Source organism: Pezoporus flaviventris, unplaced genomic scaffold, assembly GCF_033815535.1.
Source record: "Pezoporus flaviventris isolate CSIRO_AGI_PZ_B2104156 unplaced genomic scaffold, CSIRO_AGI_Pfla_v1 ptg000002l, whole genome shotgun sequence".
Lineage (NCBI taxonomy): Eukaryota > Metazoa > Chordata > Aves > Psittaciformes > Psittacidae > Pezoporus > Pezoporus flaviventris.
This window is the reverse complement of record NW_026892550.1, coordinates 44,996,486-45,013,830: the sequence shown is the minus strand read 5'-3', so window position 1 is coordinate 45,013,830 and position 17,345 is coordinate 44,996,486. Positions and strand designations below refer to the sequence as shown.

At 44.3% G+C, this 17,345-nt stretch overlaps 1 protein-coding gene across 3 annotated transcripts in view; it reads left to right on the top strand.

The window, feature by feature from the left end:
- Nucleotides 1–17,048, top strand: part of GPRIN3 (GPRIN family member 3) — a 35,868-nt gene extending 18,820 nt beyond the window's left edge. For all 3 annotated transcript variants that reach the window (XM_061476926.1, XM_061476917.1, XM_061476935.1), the window contains exon 2: nt 8,641–17,048. In XM_061476926.1, coding sequence (XP_061332910.1) covers nt 8,751–11,078 — 2,328 coding nt within the window. In that variant the 5' untranslated portion in view covers nt 8,641–8,750 and the 3' untranslated portion in view covers nt 11,079–17,048. The remainder of the gene's footprint in view (nt 1–8,640) is intronic.
- Nucleotides 17,049–17,345: the final 297 nt, after the last annotated feature.

Here is a 17,345-nt window from a genome sequence, read left to right as displayed (position 1 = left end):
TGGGGAGGAGGCGTGCAAGGAGATATCATGTCTTTGAAGCCCTGTGCTGTTGCCCGAGACCCCTCTCGGCTGGGGGAGCAGTGGAACATGAGCTGAGTGGAAAGTAGAGGGGCAGGATGGGGATATGGGGCAGAAGAGGAGACGCTGAGTGAAGGGTGATGCATCTTCAGGCTGGGGTTCACCTTCTGTGGCTTCTTCCCATACTACACTGATCTGACCACAGCTTCCCCAGAAAAGGCTTTTTATCTTTGAGGAGGTGAGCTTTGAAGGCCCAGAACTTCAAGGGCAACAGACAATGCCACAGTTTTCTATTTAAATCAGGATTTTCATTCTTCATTTTGAATGTTCTTTATGTCTAGCAATCTTCTCAAGGCTAATTTTCTACTACTTTTAAATATTGTTTTTCTGTGCTTTAAAGTGTTGGAGCACAAAGCAATCCCATTTTTCTTCTGGAAACCTGGAAGAGTTTTGCAAAAATCAGGGTGTAAATCCATAACCACTTGGTCCTTACTCCCATGGAAACAAGCTCTTCTTGCAGCACTTCCACAGCACATGCCAGCCTGCTGCCTTTGGCCATGGCCAGAGGATAGTGACCTCTTCAGCAGAGCCAGACCAGCTTTGGTGCTGAGGAACCTCCAAATGAATGTCACTGGTGTGACCATGGTAGCTGTAAGCATCAGGGTACGGAAAAGGATCTCTTCTGATACAATGATTTGCTGACAGAGATTAAAAGCAAAGTGCAACCAGGAGTCAAGTTTACATGCACGCAGAAGGTATATATTGCTAACAGTGCAGAGGCTCCCATCAGGGCTCTGAACAGGCACCAGAGCTGGACATGGTAGCTGCTGCTTGTCTCCTGCCAGGGGTGAGATGGGTGCTGCCCACAGGGAACAGATGGAACACACGCTGGGACATGCTGTCTCAGGGCAGAGCAGCGGTTGTACTTCCTTTTAGATGGCTATCTAAATTGAAGGGTAACTAATTATTCTGCTTGCCAGAATAGCAGGACAGTAGAGCTGAATCAGGCTTGGTCACTGCACAGTTTTTACTCATCCATGGTGATGGGCCTGCCTATTGAAAGGTGGTTTGCAGATACTCTCACATTTGTGTGCCTGGGTAACTGCTGAAGTGCACACACATGTCTCTGGGCAGTTCTGAACTGTTGGAGCAAGGTTCTCCTCAAGCTCACAAACCCAGTCTCTCGGATGAGCTTGTCAGCATTGTTCTGCAACCGGGCAGCCATGGGACTTACACTGATTTGCACCCTTTGGCCTGAAGTCAGAGAACAGGTGTACCCCCAAATCTGGTTCAGCCTGCCTGAGCTCACTCTTTGTATACCAGTCTAAAGCTGCTTAGTAGTGATTTTTCTGGCAATCCTGAGGTCATGCTAGGGACGGAGTGACTGTTTGTTGCTTCTAAACTGTGATAAACACTGCAAAACCAAAATTACAACTAGATGATCCTTTGTGCTCACTGCTAAGTGCCTGAGAGTGCTTGACAGATCCAGTTTTGGCGAGCCTCTTCTGCAGCCTGCAGGACACTGTGCTCTCTGGACTCTCAGGAATTCAGCAAGAGACTAGGGAGGCAGAGAACATAGATTTAAAGAGAACATGTGCAAGAGCTACATGCAGAAGCAAAACCCAGCAATGCTATCTGCACGCTGCAGTGAGAAAATGTTGTAAATATTAGATTTTAACATCATCAGAATTGTTTTGGCATCTAGTTGAGTAGACTATATAATTTGCAGGGGCCTCTTGGAAGCGTGTACTTAAGATTTGTCAAAAGCTCAGTGAAATGAAGGAAGATGCAAAGCAGTTTGCTTTGCTTTGTATTAGGCCCAGAGGCCACTGAGCCATTTGGTAGGACAGGTTTAACCTATTTTCTCATCTGTAGATTGTGGGCAGCAGGTTAAGATGAGCTTTGTCCTTGTATAGTGGAGTTCCTGTGCTCTGAACTTTGCAGAGTTAGAGCCTATACCTGTCAGAGAGGTGCAAGATGAGAGGAATAGATGACCACAGAAATGTATTTCTTCTGCTTGTACGAAATGCTCCTAGGAGAATCTTCAGTAGCTGTCAGGCTCATTGGCACTCATCTCTTTTTGGTAAAAAAAGACAGTGCATCTTGCCCTTGATTTTTTCACCCAGTTTTCCCTGGTATATTACCATTACAAAGCAGGGAGAAGCAGAGCCTGACATCGTTTTTAAGTACTACCCCTCTGTTTTATCTTTTGGGCTCGTTTCCGTTTTCCTTTCTGCTTTTTCCATTCTTCAACATTGTGTCCCTCCCCTAAATGTGACAACACCTATGCAAGTAGACCTGATAGGCACTGTGGGCTGTACCCCAATATCCAGGAGGACGTGCTGCAAGGTCTAGTGATGAGCCTGGCTGTGCCCCAAGTGTGGCAGGAGCTGGGTTTTCCTCAGGCTGTTTCAGTGTAGATCAGTTGGTAGTTTCAGCTATTTAGTATTGCAGCACATGTCACGTGTGCTCCTAGCGTAGGTGCTAGGAAGGCTTATGAAGGTCTGCATGGTTTTGTTTGCTGGTGTTTGCTTTAATACTAAAATGAGTGTCCTAGACTTCCAGTGAGCAGGCTTGTACAAATAAGTGCCCTTTTCTCATGGGGCATGTGTACTGTGAAGGTGGTGAGGGACTGGAGCAGACTGCCCAAGGAAGTTGTGAATACTCTATCCCTGGCAGTGTTTGAGGCCAGGCTGGATGTGACTTTGAGCAACCTGATCTAGTGGAAGGTGTCCCTGCCCATGGCAGGGAGGTTGGAACTAGATGATCTTAAGGTCCTTTCCAACCCTAACTGTCCTATGATTCTATAATTCTGTGTGTGCATTGCCACAGCATTTCGTATGAGCCAAATATGCAGAGGAGTTTCACAAATAGATATGCATTCATTTCAAAGTGATCAAAATGTGTCCTTTGGTTCAGAAAATCCTTAAATTCCTGATGGCCAACAGCAGGAAGGGTATACAGAGGTTCCATGTTTCTGTGTGTATGCTAGGACTTCAGGCTGGCCAGAGCCTTCAAATGGATCTCACTTTTTTCTGAAGCAATTTTCCTTACATTAAAAAACAAACAAACAAAAAAAAAAACCAACAACAAAAAACTAAGGATAATTGAAAACCTTTTCAAATAAACATACACACACCTAGAATTAAGAACTTGCCAAGCAGAAATGTAACTTTCAATATAGTGAAAAATGAAAGTAAAGGGGTAAGATGAAAAGTCCTTGTAGGCACTCATTTGCTCCTAGACACGGTTGAAGCCAGCACAGGAGCTCCTGACCTGCATGAGACTGCCTGGTCCTCTCCAGTCCCTGGGAAATTCCTCCTGTCACCCTTGGTGCCTGGATGGATGCTGCCTACAGGGGCTGCAACATGCCAGCTTATCCTTAGCTTCCTCTCCGGCATTTGTTCTGTAGCCCATTGAGCTGAGCTGTCTTCTCTAATACCCCTTGTAGAGGGGTATGACTGGACCAACCAGCCCTTTAAGGGAACATGATAGTGAATGCACAAATAAGACACATAATATCTATCGCAACTTACCCGGTTTCTGTCATTGGGGCAGTTGTGATAGAGCCAAACAAGGCTTCAGGAATGGTCATACTACTGAGTAGGCCTATAAACTGCTAGCACTGAGCCCAGATGCTGCAACAAAAGTGCTCAAATAACATGATGATGGGCTCTGCTGATGAGCAATGTTGAGGTGAGTTGTAGAGCATCAAGAAGAGATAGGAAAAGATGAATAGCAAAAAAGGGGACAAAACACCTTGTTGCATTAAAAGCAGTTCAGAAATAGGCTGTTGTCCTTCTGGGCTGAGTAAGTCATATTGGTTCACTGAATAATGAAGGAGTAAATGGGTATTTTGCAGTATCTGCTGAAGTGTTACAGACATTCTGTTAACTGAACAGGCAAAGGCCAGTCAAAAGTGCTGCTCGCAGTTGTCCACTTTGCATAACATCTGCACAGAGGGTGCTGCAGCCCTGTGGTGTTGGGCTTGTTGCTTATGCTGTCCACGCCCTATCTATGTCTGGCATGGGTTCTTCTGGTGTTGGCAGGCATGGTCTGCAATAGCATGTGCGGTCCCCAGGTATAGAAGTGGAAGTGTGACTTCATGCACTTTCTCCTTGAAATGACAGCCCCATCTCTTGGGTGAAGGCAAGGTATCCATGGGCATTCCCTGTCACCTGTTGCTTCCCTGTGATTGTAGTATAAGAGTCTGCCTCCTGGCAGCATCCCAGACCATGCTGAAAGATGGAAGCTGTGTATCTTGCACCTTGCCCTTCGGGCAACCTCATTTGTATTTTAATGAACATGTCCTTGCTTTGAGCTGCCCTTCATTTTGTAGTGCCAGTCTTCGTTCCCACAAATAATGAGGGGAAAATAACCCATGAAGCAAATTATTCACAAATAAACACACACCCTTTGACACTAAAAAGAGGAAGTCACAGCGTTTACAGAACATAGCAACTTAATGAACTGGGGGAAGGGAGAAGAACATTGGATACAGAATGGAAGGATGCAAATGCATATGTATGTTTAAAATTTGAAGAAATGCTCTTCGTGTTCTATGTATTCAGTGGTCCGACATGAGTTAGAGCATGCTAATGTCTTTTTCTCATGTCAAGAAATAAGAAGCTGAATTCCTGCCTTAGCAGATATTTATCTTAGCAGATATTTATCCCCATGATGTATGATGATTTTTGTGATAATCTGAGACATCATATGCTGAGATTAGAACTGTTAAGAGCGTTCAGATTGTCCATTTGTAGAGACAAGGGTGAAGAGAGGGCTCCAAGAATGAGGGGCTCAAGGAGTGGAAAGCTGATGAGAGTCGGGACTTGGGGAGGGGATGCTTGATTAGTTTGGGAGCTGCTTTTTAATTGTTATTAAATTCTTTTTTAAAGTTGAAGGTAGGCAGAGGTGCTGGCAGTCCTAGTTGTGTTTCTGAAGATTTTTCAAGAGGGAATGGGAGGCAGAATCTTATTATGGAATTTCCTGGGAATTTCTTGGATTTATTAAATATGAAGATTTTCTGGGTTTGTTGGCATGCTTGTAAGCAGCAAGAGGAAAATTTATAGTCTTGTTTTACTGGCGAATGGATGTTACCAAAATGCATAAGAGTTTCTTTACATTGGCAGCAATGGAAACTTCTTGAGGTTTGGGGTTTCAGGGATTTCTTTGGTTTTTTAAAGCACATAAAGAAGCACCTACTCAGTGGCAGGAGTCCATGAAGGTCTGCTGGCCACATGAGGACTCTCCCAGACCATAAAAGCTAAACATAGACTTTGTCAAAGTTAGAAACTTCTTGTTTCAAAAGGTCCAGAAAAGTTCTAGTTGAGATGAGATTGAAGAGGCAGACTAATTTGGTCTGAAAGAGCAAGGTGAAGGTGAACTATGTTGATGTAGAAAATCTGTTCTTATTACTGAAAATTGATTTTTGACCTTTGCTGAGAGACTAATTTCACCTTCTGATAAAAGAGAATTTTGGGTGATTGCTCCAGGTTGGGCATGCAACACTTTAAAAGTTCATCAGTGATCTTGATTTGTTTTGACATGTTTTTTGGCCTACTACTGAGTTTTGTGTTTCTGTTTCTTCTCAGTATTTTCTTGCAGTCAGTGTTGCTTGTTGGGTTGAATCCTTACTGCTTTGTCAGTAGAATAGTGCTGCCCAAAGGTCCCAGCATTGTTCTTCACTACTATATAATAGGACTCCAATAATAAAAATGAGACAATAATCATAAATAAGACTCCAATAATAAGAACGCCTTTCCAGTTCTGTAGTTAGTTGGGTTTTCTCACCTTTTCTATTGTGTAAGACTTATATTTAATTCTGATTTTTAATAATTCTTAAGAGAGAGCATTGTCAAAAATTACCACATTTATTTAGAATACTGTAGTGCTTTTGGCTCCTGTTGTTAGGATGGCTCAGTAAAGAGTCTAACAAGAATATAGCTCCCATGACTTGGACAACAAAGTCTTTATAAAAACCTTATTATCATAAATTAACTTGTTTTCAGAATTGTCCTATGCAGTCTAATGACCTGTAAAAGGGTCAGGCAAAATGTCTGGGTTATGCTCTGCTCTGCCATATCATGGAATAGGTCGATGTGTTTTTTTTTCTGGGGGGAATATCCTCTGTCAGCGTTATATGTTGAGGGCTTGGTAGAAGAATCATCTTTAATTCGCCCATGTGGCAGATGTTTAAATGTGCATTTCTGGTGATGCTGGTGAAGAGCCACTAAATAGCTGGGGAGGATTCATGTGGGGGTTCACATCAGAATTCACTTAATTGAAAAAATGGGAATCATTCTCCCATTGAGTGGCTATGAGTTAAAGACAGCATTCAGATTGCCAGCATGCAGATTGCCTTTCCCAGGTTTTGTATAGTGAAGGGCCAAACAGATTTGCTCTGCTGTCTTTATTTCTTCTGAAACAGTTTGCTGGGTATCATGTCTCATCCTGAACTTGGAGTTGGTTTTGTTCCATTATTTGTTTAGTTGCTCTTAAATGAACTCTGGATCTAAAAAAAGATATAAAATGTGACCTGCCCAACTGTATATTCTGGTTTGGTTTGCATTGATATTTGGAAAAGGAAAGAAGAGAGTAACAGAATTTAGATGAACAGATGCCCAAAGCCATCTGCTCTGCTCTTCATAGTCATTAAGATGTTCATAGTACAACAGCGTCAAATTGGAACAGCTCTCCTTTCCTTCAAGACTACACTGGCTGGCTTTAAAGTGAGCACAAAATGAAGTGAAGATATCTTGTAGGCAGACACAAATTTCCACTGATTTGCAGTCTGGTTTACATAAACTTAGTACTTCTCAAAAAGCTTGTCAGTCATTAACCTTGCTGGAAAGCCATTTTGGAGGGATGCAGGGCTGTGATCACAGATTGAAACTAAGACACTCGGGGTCCTTCAGGGGCAGGATCAGAGTTTCCCGGAGCTCACATAGCCCAGCAGACTGTGTGAATCTGTGGATGGACAGAGCCCAAAGAGACAGTATAAAAATAATAAATCATCATTATCCGGAAGACATAAAACTTCATGAATAAGAAATAAGTTGCAGCATTTTCCTTTTCTTAGAAAAATAATTTGCTGTATTTGTTTTATTTTTCCTTTCATTGACCACTTTTCTCCTGTTGCTCTTTAAGTACCATGAGGTGCTCGAATTTAGGATTGATTTTACGGAAAGTAAGGAAGTTCTGCTGCCATTCATGCTGAGAGAAAGGAGATGAGGGCTGTTCTCTGGAAAGGACTTTTGCTAGTGGGTAGGGAGGGTCAGGAACAGCTGAGCCATTGCACAGATCCTTCCAGCAGCATCTCCCAAGTAATGCAGCAAGGAAAACCCTGCTGTGTGCCTGTGGAGACATGGGCACACAGAGGCTCAGTAGTTTTCCCACTGTCATCCCTCTGGTTAACACAAAACTTAATGTTCAGACCGTCTCCCAGGTCTCATACCTGTGCTTTGCTGGCAGCATAATCTGGGGAAAGCCTTTTAAATAAGTATAGTTAGCCTGCAGTTTAAATGATGACTGGGATGGAATTTTTATCACTGGCCACCACCACTCTGCTGACACAGACAGGGATCCAGCCCTTGACCTCCATCAGGGTCTGAGTTGAGCACTTGTAAGTCCTTTCAAAAGCCCAGCCAACAAGCACGTTTGGAGATCACCACCTGTTTGAAGCAATGGTTTCCCTGCAGTCCTGGCTGGTTTTCAATCTGGATAACTCTGCTCCACCTGCTTTAAATCCCTCCCCCATGCCACTGGGTATGTCATAAGCCCCTCCTGTTCTGTGGTGCTGCAACATTCCTCTTCCAGTTTCATACCACCTGCTTGTAAATTGATTTCTAGATCATCTGTGGCCCTGTTTATTAGTCGAGCTGGCTTCCTTGTAATTATTTTGATGGATCTAAATGTGAAAGCAGTAGGTATGCGCACAGCTCCAGTGCAGTGCAGAATCTTCTCTTGGTGTTTAGCTGCATCACCTAGCAGGTGGTTGTCACTCCACATTCCTTTTACTGGTGAGGTTTGGGTTCATCCACATTAGTCTGAGTTGACCCGCTGCCCCTATGAGCATGTCCTTGTTGGTAGCTGAGTTAGAGAAGGGCTTTCCATGAGAAGACGTGGGAACTGGTGCTCAGCAAAGGCGTGGGATCCACTCACATCACACAATGGGAATCGGATCTGTTCTTCACATAGCACAACAGGCAAGATAGTACCTTTCCTTCCACAGGTGGCTGTCTAGAGGATTTTATCAGTGAGTTTATCTTATGACCTCAAACTTCCCCACAAAGTCTGCACCCTTTCCCATTTAATCCCTACTTTCACTTCATATTTGTGGGTTTTTTTCCTCCCTCTTGGCATGTCATTATGTTTTCATTAATGTATCAGCAACAGGGAAGCTGTTATGGCTTTGTCCCCTGTATTGTCTTCTCCATCTGGATCTTGGAGTTGGGAGATCCTTGAAATCCATATCTTTTATGTGGCTCCTACGCAGAACCAGATGCTTTACTTCCACTTTGCCTGCAAGTATTTCTTTCCAAGCTCTAAAACAATGATTTCTGGGTACTTCTTTTTCCTTAAATCTGACTGCTGCTAACCATGTGTTTCTTTCATTAACAGATTAGCTTTACATGAAACCTGTGGCTGACAGCCTGCCCTGTTGTATCCACCGCCTGGCAAAAACACTCTGAGGAGAAAGCCGAGGGCAAACCGCATCTCTGAGACAGTCCATGGGGACTGTACCAGATCCTCTGAGATCTGCCAAGCTTTCCCTGGCCACAGCATCTGCGGAGGAGGACCAGCTGGGAGACCGGCATCCTGCTAAGCACCAGCCCCAGTTACCCAGTGGAGAGAAGGCCAGCAATGGCTTCCCATGCACGCCATCCAGCTCTGCTGGAGTTTGCTTGTCTGACCTGAAACGCACAGCAGCTGCCAGCACACAGAGGTGTGAGCAATGCTGCGAGGACGATGCTAACCAGCGTGAAGCCTTTCCTCTTGGTATCTCCAGCAAAGCTGTGGAAGGGTGTCCTGCATCCATAGAGCCTGCTGGACCACCAGCAGCGGCACCCTCTGCAGCAGGAGCCCCTTTGTCGGGGTGTGGGCCAGAGATGATGCCAGCCCCACAGAGCTCCCGGCAGTTTGTGCAGGGCAGCCAGGCGAAAACAAGCTCCCTGACACAAATAGATGACTCTGTCCTGAAACCTCAGGGGACTGATGATCAGCCAGCACTTGAGGTGTTGAATTATCCTTCCCCAGGTGACCCTGTCAGGGGTAATGAGTCCTGTCCTGCTTCTCAGGCAAACCTTCTGCAAAGAGGGGAGAAAGACAGGGGAGCGGAAAAGTCAGCAAGGCACACAGAAGCTGCCCTGGGAAGAGGCCCACAGACCAGTCTGGAGGCAAAAAGTGGGGCTACAGACACCACGCAGTTGCATCCCACAGATAAGACTGAAGAGGTGCAGAGCAGCAAGGCACCAGCCCAGTCTAGCCACGAGAGCCAGCATCCCGTGCCCAGCGCAGACCCTGGGCTGGGGAATCCAGCCCCTACCCAGCTCTCCAGATTCAGAGAAACAGGTACAATGACGGTTCAGGCAGAGAGCAGCTCTTTAACTCAGGAAGCAGTAAGCAGGACATGGCGAGATGCTGAGGTTCAGGCCGTGGCTACTGTGGAGAGCAAATCAGCCTCCACCAGTCCCAGCATCCTTGCTGCCTTCCTAAAAGGGAATCCTCCTCCAGAGGAGAAGGAAGAACTGCACATAATTTACCAAGGAGGGATGGGGCTGAGCCAGTGTGCGCTTACTGACAGTTTATCTTCACAGCAGAAGTCCCCATGTTCTCCTGGTACCACATCAAAATCAACAGTTGTTATGGCTGTGCCTGCTTCAGCCCAAACTGAGACTGTCAAACTGCCTGGGGTCCCATCTGATGTGGTGTCTCCAGTGTCAGCAGATAATGCAAAACCTGTTTTCCCCATGTCCCCAGCAGCCATTACCTCCCAAGAGACATCTGGGGGTAATGGTGAAATGATGGGTGCAGCCCATGAAGGCAGGGGTGCTGCTCAGCTGCCAGTGGATGCTCCAGTCCCATCAAAGCCCATCCCTGTTGGGCTGCTTGTAGTTGACTCCAGTAATCAAACTCCAGCACAGTATGGGTCTGGTGCTGGTGAACCAAGCACCACTTGTCCTGCTGCTGCCCCAGGAATCCAGAGCAATGTGCAAGATCCTGTCCATGATGCACGAAGCAGTCAGTTATCTTTACTCTGTAGTACTGACAGAGAAGTCAAGGAGAAGGAAGTCCTGGGCAGCTCTGAGCAAAAGCCTGCACAAAGTAAGGGTTTGAGTCAAGGGGAGGCCATTCCTAATCAATCCATGGTAAAACCAAAGGAAGAAATCTCAATGGTGCTTGATCCTAAAGGAGAGATGAACGTTAGCAGCCAACCTGCTGCTGTCCACATAAAGGCGTCCTCAAAGGATGCAGGTGAAAAGGAGAGCAGAAGACAGGAAGACACTGGCCAGGCTCAGACAGTCGGCAGCCAGAGCCTGCAGGCAGGACTGATGCCTAAGTTGAGTGTGAGCTCTGCACATTCCACCCTTTCTTTGGAAGCATCAGCAGCTCCCCAGCAGCAGGGCCTCCATGCCAAGGAGTCCAGACGCGAGCTTCACACAGCAGCTCATCCTGCTTCAGTTCAGGCCTTACCAAACCTGGGGGAAAACAAAAAGCATCCCACCCCAGCCATGGAGGCAAAAGTGCAGGTGAAGCAGTCCAAACACGTCAGGGATGTTGTTTGGGATGAGCAGGGCATGACATGGGAGGTTTATGGTGCTTCCCTCGATCCAGAATCCCTGGGAATTGCCATCCAAAACCACTTACAGAGACAAATACGGGAACATGAGAAACTGATCCGGGCCCAGAACAGTCAGACCCGGAAATCCATTTCTTCGGATACATCCTCAAATAAAAAACTGAAAGGGAGGCAGCACAACATGTTCCAGTCCATGCTGCAGAATTTTAGGCGTCCCAATTGCTGCGTGAGACCTGCTCCCTCTTCTGTGTTAGACTGACGTGGTTTGCAGGGGTGCATAGATGTCTCTGATGGTAGAGAGAATCCCTGCCCTCAAGTCTTGAGTCCTGCTGTTGTGTTATTGGGGTTGTGATGAAGCAACAGTGGAAAACTGTTCCCTTTTGTTTTTTAAGTAGCCACGCGCTCCATAATGCCGTTATTATTGCCACAGCTGGTGTGTTTCCACTTTACACCCCCATCCCAACTGCTGTCAGATGAAAAGCTAGGCACTTAGCAAAAGCACAAACTTAAATTGACACCTTGCTGCAGAGACAGCAGCACCTTCTGATACAGCAAGAAGCAGAGAGATTGTCATAAGTATTATGGGAAGTTATTTATGTGCATCGCGAGGTCTTACACAAAGGGGTGGGCTGGGGGAAGCCGGGTAAGGTGAAGCTAAGGTTCAACAGCTGTAAAGAACTAATGCAAGACAACTTTCCTGGTAAGTTACCCACGCTGAGGCAAGTCTGAAAAGGTTATGGACATTGATCCCCAAGCAGTCTCACTTTTGTTGATACTGCGGGGCATTGTTCTCTTGTAAGCCCCAGAGAGCAGGGTCTTCCCCTCCTGTTGAAATGGAGAGCCAGGCTGAAGGATTATCTCTTTGGGAGAAGTTAAGTCAATGGGATTTTTATGGCTAGAAGGGGAGGTGAGAGGGTGATATATTCTATGGGCTTTGTCTCCCCAGACATGTTTAAAGTGTAAGCAGGCGATGCACACAGGGCACGCAAGGCACGAGAGAACATATCAGTAGATGTACCTGCATCCGACAGTGCGGTGCCCTCTCTCATGCTGTGGCACTCCAGCCAAGTCTTTCAAAAGCAGTGAGCCATTACAGCTCCTCAGCTGGGGTGGGCAGCCCCTGCTCCCAGCCTCCTGTGGCACTGAGCACCTCTCATCCAAATCACTCTTTAAAGTGATGTAGATCTTTTTTCTCTCTCCAGAGATACACAGTACCATTTTCCCATAGGAGCAGGCTATCCTGTGCATCTGGGTCCATGAGCCTACTGGTCTAGTGTGTTACACTGATTTCTCCTTTAAAGTCCTTAGCCAATTCTACTTCTTTTGCAGTATTTTGGTGCTTTTCTTGCTGCCTTTCAGAAACTGAATACCATTTATTTAGCCTGTGCGTATTTTGTTTTACCTAATGCTCTCTATATTATAAACCATTACATTGTTAACTTGAAACATTTACTTTACAGAAGTACTGAAATCTTGAGACAATCTTTGATGTATTTCTGATGTTAGAAAAGTTGTAGAAACTGCTAATAAAAAGTAGCTTAGTGACTGTTTCTCCGCAAATGTGATATACAATAATGTCTTAAATGTACGTTGGTTACATTTCTCACCTTAATAATATTTTTCAACCTGGGAAGTGTGTTTCCCACTTGGTTTTTATTCTGTCCATTAGAGTTCATGATGGGAAGCTGGAGAACTCCTGCGGTCTGTAGAAAATTTAGGTTTCAATCCGACAAAGCACTGCAGATTTGGATACTGTAATTCTGCAGCGTACTAGAGTTAAATAGGCATTATTTTTATTCCATTAAAGGTTTTTCATGAATCATGCTGATAATTTATTTCTGTCTGTAGTACTACACACCTGACTTACTCTGTAAATATCACAGGTTTACACAGTGTAAATGAGTATTAATATTTTTTTTTCTTTTTCTGTAAAGCAGATCTTAGGTGGTACCCTTTTATTTAGGAGGCTGGACTTTTTGAGTGTATCAACTGCCAAGGCTTCAAAGCAGCTGTCTGGGGCAATTTTTCCCCAGCAGAGAGGTAAAATGCTGTAAGATACAGTATTTTAACCAAGTTCACTGCAAGGTGTTGCCCATAGATGTTGTATTGAATTGACTCCGAGGTTTCGTCTGGTATATATTTGGAGGCTTTATAGCACGTTCTTGTTCCATTTCTGTACATTACTTCAAGTCCTCTCCCACTTGATGCTGAATTGTTAATTCTGAAATACCACATTAGAGAGTGTCTTCTCACCTCTGCCTGCAGGAGGAAAGTCTCATGCCCTTTTTCTGTTAGTACTACTGTTTCCGTCCCCTCCCTAGAAGCGTCTGAGATGTGTTATTTCACGTGAAGTTTTGTGCGGGATTAACATTGGCAGTATCATTAGGTCAGGTTAGTTGACAAGTTCGGTGTCTCTTACCACTTTGCATCTGTCAGCCCTGAAGAGGTTCCCCAACTTGTCTGCAAGTGTTTGCTGTGTCCTCTCCAGGTCCAAGGCTTTTTGCTGCTCCTTTTGCCTACCTTCTGCCCCTTCCCTTGCTAGCTGCTGCCCAGCCTGTCTTCCTGTGAAAAGATGTCCCTTGGCTCAGCTTGCATCCCTCTTGCTGCTGTCCCACTCGCTTGTACCATTGTGAGCCGGCTTATTCTGAACTGCCCCTTTACAAATATGCTGAGTCTGAATATATAAATGGATTGTCATATTTTTTTTCCAGAGGAGAATAAATGGCTATTGCACATTCACCACTTTCCATGAATTTTATCCTTTAGCTTAAGCTCTCCGAAATATTTCCAGCATATGGGTATAAGTTTCTTTATTGAACCAAACTGGGTTTGGCAACGGATGAGCAGGGTGTTGGGCCAGCACTAGAATTAACTCTTCTTTGTGAGGAATGGAAGGTCCGTCCTTGTTCCCTGCAGCTGCTTCCATCTGTGAGTCTTCACCACACACACCTCCCTCCCTATCCCAAATGACCTTTCTTCCAGGAAGATCTCATCAATACATACGTGCTGCAAAACACCAATGGACAAGTTACTAAGTTACACCATAACAACTGCATGAGCATAACTGGAAAAAACATAGTGGTCAGCAGAGCACTGTGCTTTTGTACTCTGGTAAAGACAAGTGCAAAGACAAACAGCAGAATGTCAGTGATGCTGCCTGCTGGGCACAGAAGTCCTGCAGGGGTGCATTTGAAGCCAAGCAATAATGTGCCAAAACCCAGCGCACAAAAACAAGTCAATAATCACCAGTGCATCTCATGGGAAATACTATAGGTTTTCACTTTGCCTTGCTTAGGGCAGACAGTAGGCAACCTGTTAGTTTAACACTGGTAATTTATGCTTTCTCTTGCATAGAATCTCTAGATAACGACGTAAATCCTCATGCGGATGATGCATATTTCACCAGCAGCAAAACAGAACTATGTTTTGGGTAGCAAACAGCAAATATTCTGCTGGTGGTCTTGTAGCAGTCAAGAAGGACTATTCTTGTCAAAAATGGAAGCATGCTGGGCATAGTAGTATGGCAAAGGGTAGGGGGAGATGATCTGTGTGCCACCACTACCCTCTCTTTCTCTGCCCAGTGAACCAGAATCATGTTATTTGGTTGGATGGTTAACAACCAAGGAAATCCATTTGGGCTAATAAAAAGAGGATTCAAAACAGAAAGGACATTGTCATTCCCAAGAGTAAATCTGTATTGAAAAAAAAAACAAGAGAAACCTGTGTTGCAACCTAGCCAGCTGAAGTAACTCTTAAATTCTGTTTGTTAAGATGAGAAATTTGTGAAACAAGCTAATTGTCAGGAAATTCTTCCCTGTTGGTTGGATCTTCTGGGAAGTTTGACATGGTCAGAACCATTAATAAAAGCAGTGAATGAGAATGGAAGAGTTACTTCTAATTTCACTTTAGGAGCATGAGACTAAGCATGTTTCAATGTCACCAATACAAATCCTGAGTTGAAGGAGAATCTTGTTGCATGCAATTTGCAATATAGTCCTGGATTTCGTATGAGGCTTTGACATTCACCACTTGTCTGGTGTCTGCCAGCTTTGTGTTGCTGTGGGCACAAGTGCTGAAATCCTGCCTTTTTTCTGCTGACTTGATTTTGAAAAGAGTGTGGAAAGAGCTGGAGGGACAAGGAGGAGAATATTTGCTTTCTCTATTTCAGAGGAAGAAAACCTTCTTTTGACTATACAAGACGGGAGGGAGGGACCAAAAGAGAAGTAAAAGGAAGCTGATGCAGATGCTTCACAAGGAATTCCCAATCCTATGTCTGTAAAGCCAGCGTTTTGCCCATTTGCTTATTCTGAGCACACACTTTTGTCATACTGTCAGTGTCCCATGGCTTTTAGGAAAATTAACGTTTCTAAAGGCTGTATATTTTGCTAGTGTGTACAGACATATACAAATGCAATTTAAAAAAAAAACCACTAGGCAAACAACCTCAGTTTATTACTGCTACTGCCACCTAAGAGCTTGTAAAATGCACTGTTTGGAGAAGTATAATCAAGGGACTCAGAAAAGGTGAATATATGCTCTAAAGATAACACTAGTTTTTATCTTGAATTTCATTGCTATGTTGAAGTGTTAGAAGTGGAAATCTGAATGAAAATCAGTATTGAAGTTGATGAAAAATTCAACTTGGCTGCCACTAGTTTTCAGTTTGGAAACCTGATGAAATTTGCCATACCAGTGTTTCATTACTTAGGTCAGTATATACAAGGTTTCTATGGAACTAAAAATGTTACTAGCTTATTAGCTTTGCTGTCTCGTACTGTGTCTATCCTTCTACACCACTGGAACGGCTGCAGTGTTCTCTTATGGGCCTAAATTATCCCACTTGAGTCAGTGTAGATGTTTAAAAGAATGAAGTATTAGAGCTGAATGGACCAAACTGAAATTGGTATCCTTTTAATGTGGATTTTGCATCAAATCATGGCAAGGGAGATTTGCAATGTGAAACATTCTTTCATCATTCAGGCTTCTTTAAAGAAGAAAATGATGTTATTACTGAGCCGAATCACATAGAGAGGAAATATTTTTTCCTCTAGGAAAACATTCACTGTAGGTAAGGTTATGTATGCATGTGTCCATGTTTAAAAGGAGTGTGAGAGTACACAGGTCTCATGCATTACTCATACTCCAAGATTATGCTTTTTCCCTTTGCCCTTCTGATTGACTGCTGGAGGCTTAGCATTTTCCACAGCTTTGAGTCATGTTAAATCACTCTGCAACACGGAAACAGTGATTCTCTCCTTATTGGGTCTCTAAACAGCCATATCTAAAAAACCCACCAGCTAGCCAGTCTCTGTGCCTAGACTTTCAGCAGAAGGTACATTGGCTGGGGTGTGCAGAGATGTACACTGGTTCTTGAGTTTTGTGGAAATCCGCACTTACATGTACAGAGCAGTTTCTGCACACAAACTATGTGTGACAGCAAGCATTTGAGCTCATTAGGACTAAAAACCATGTCAACTGGATCCCATTTGAAGTATCAGATCTTAAGTTTTTCTTAGCTTTCTGCTTAGACTGACACTCTCTGGAGTCGAAATCAATGACCATTCTGCCAGCAAAGTCTTGCCAGCACTTGTCTGCTGCAGAATATGAGTCTCTCAGATGCTTCTCGGGAGCTCTGTTACAATAGGCAACCCTGCTTGAGTGTCCTCCTGGTATTTCCCTTAGCCCAATTCATAATCATTAGTTTCAAGTACAGGAAACACAACTTTAGACATTGCCCTGGGGAATTTCAGTAAATCGGAAGAGAAAGCTCTATGTGTTCATGGTACATAAAATCACTTCTGAAGTTAAGGTCTCAGTTGCACAGTGAAAAGTGTCGGGAGTTTCTACCCAGAGTTAAAGGGAGAGAGAGTAGGTGAACTTTGAATTCCTGACTGTTGCAAGCGCCACAAAAATGATAGCCATGAATCAGTCAGCAGCAGCAGAAAAACAACTTGGGGGCTTCTAATGACAACTAATATTATCGTGGCTTTATTATTTTTATAGTTACACTGACTGAACGTGATGTACTGTACGAAGTAAAGCTAGTATTAGGCTTCCAGGTGTGTCGTGGCATTCAAGACATAGCAACAGAAGTTTGCATGTGAAGAAGACTTACAGTGCTACTAAAGCAATGTTACCCACCCGATCGAGTCCCTTAGGAATTTAATGTTTTGCTGTTTTACATCTCCTGGTTTCCATGCCAAGTATAATAAAATGAACACTGTCTTAACTGTTCTGGGTCTCTGTTTGTAGGCTGACATGGGGAAAGAAAGGACTTTCAAGTGTGGCCATTCTGGCTAAATCTGTGAATGTAACACAGAGCAGCTGTGAAGGGCTTTCTGAATTCAGGCCTGAGACCTGGCACCCTGCAAAGCTTGGTGTGGTAGAAGCCATCATGTGCTGTCCCTGCCAGAAAAGATACCCATCTGCTTCCTTCTGTATAAGTGCTGTTTTGTCTTTTCAGAGCTGTTTGGGAGCACAGGCTTCTCTGTGGGGCTGATACTCTACCCTTTCACATGAATGCACT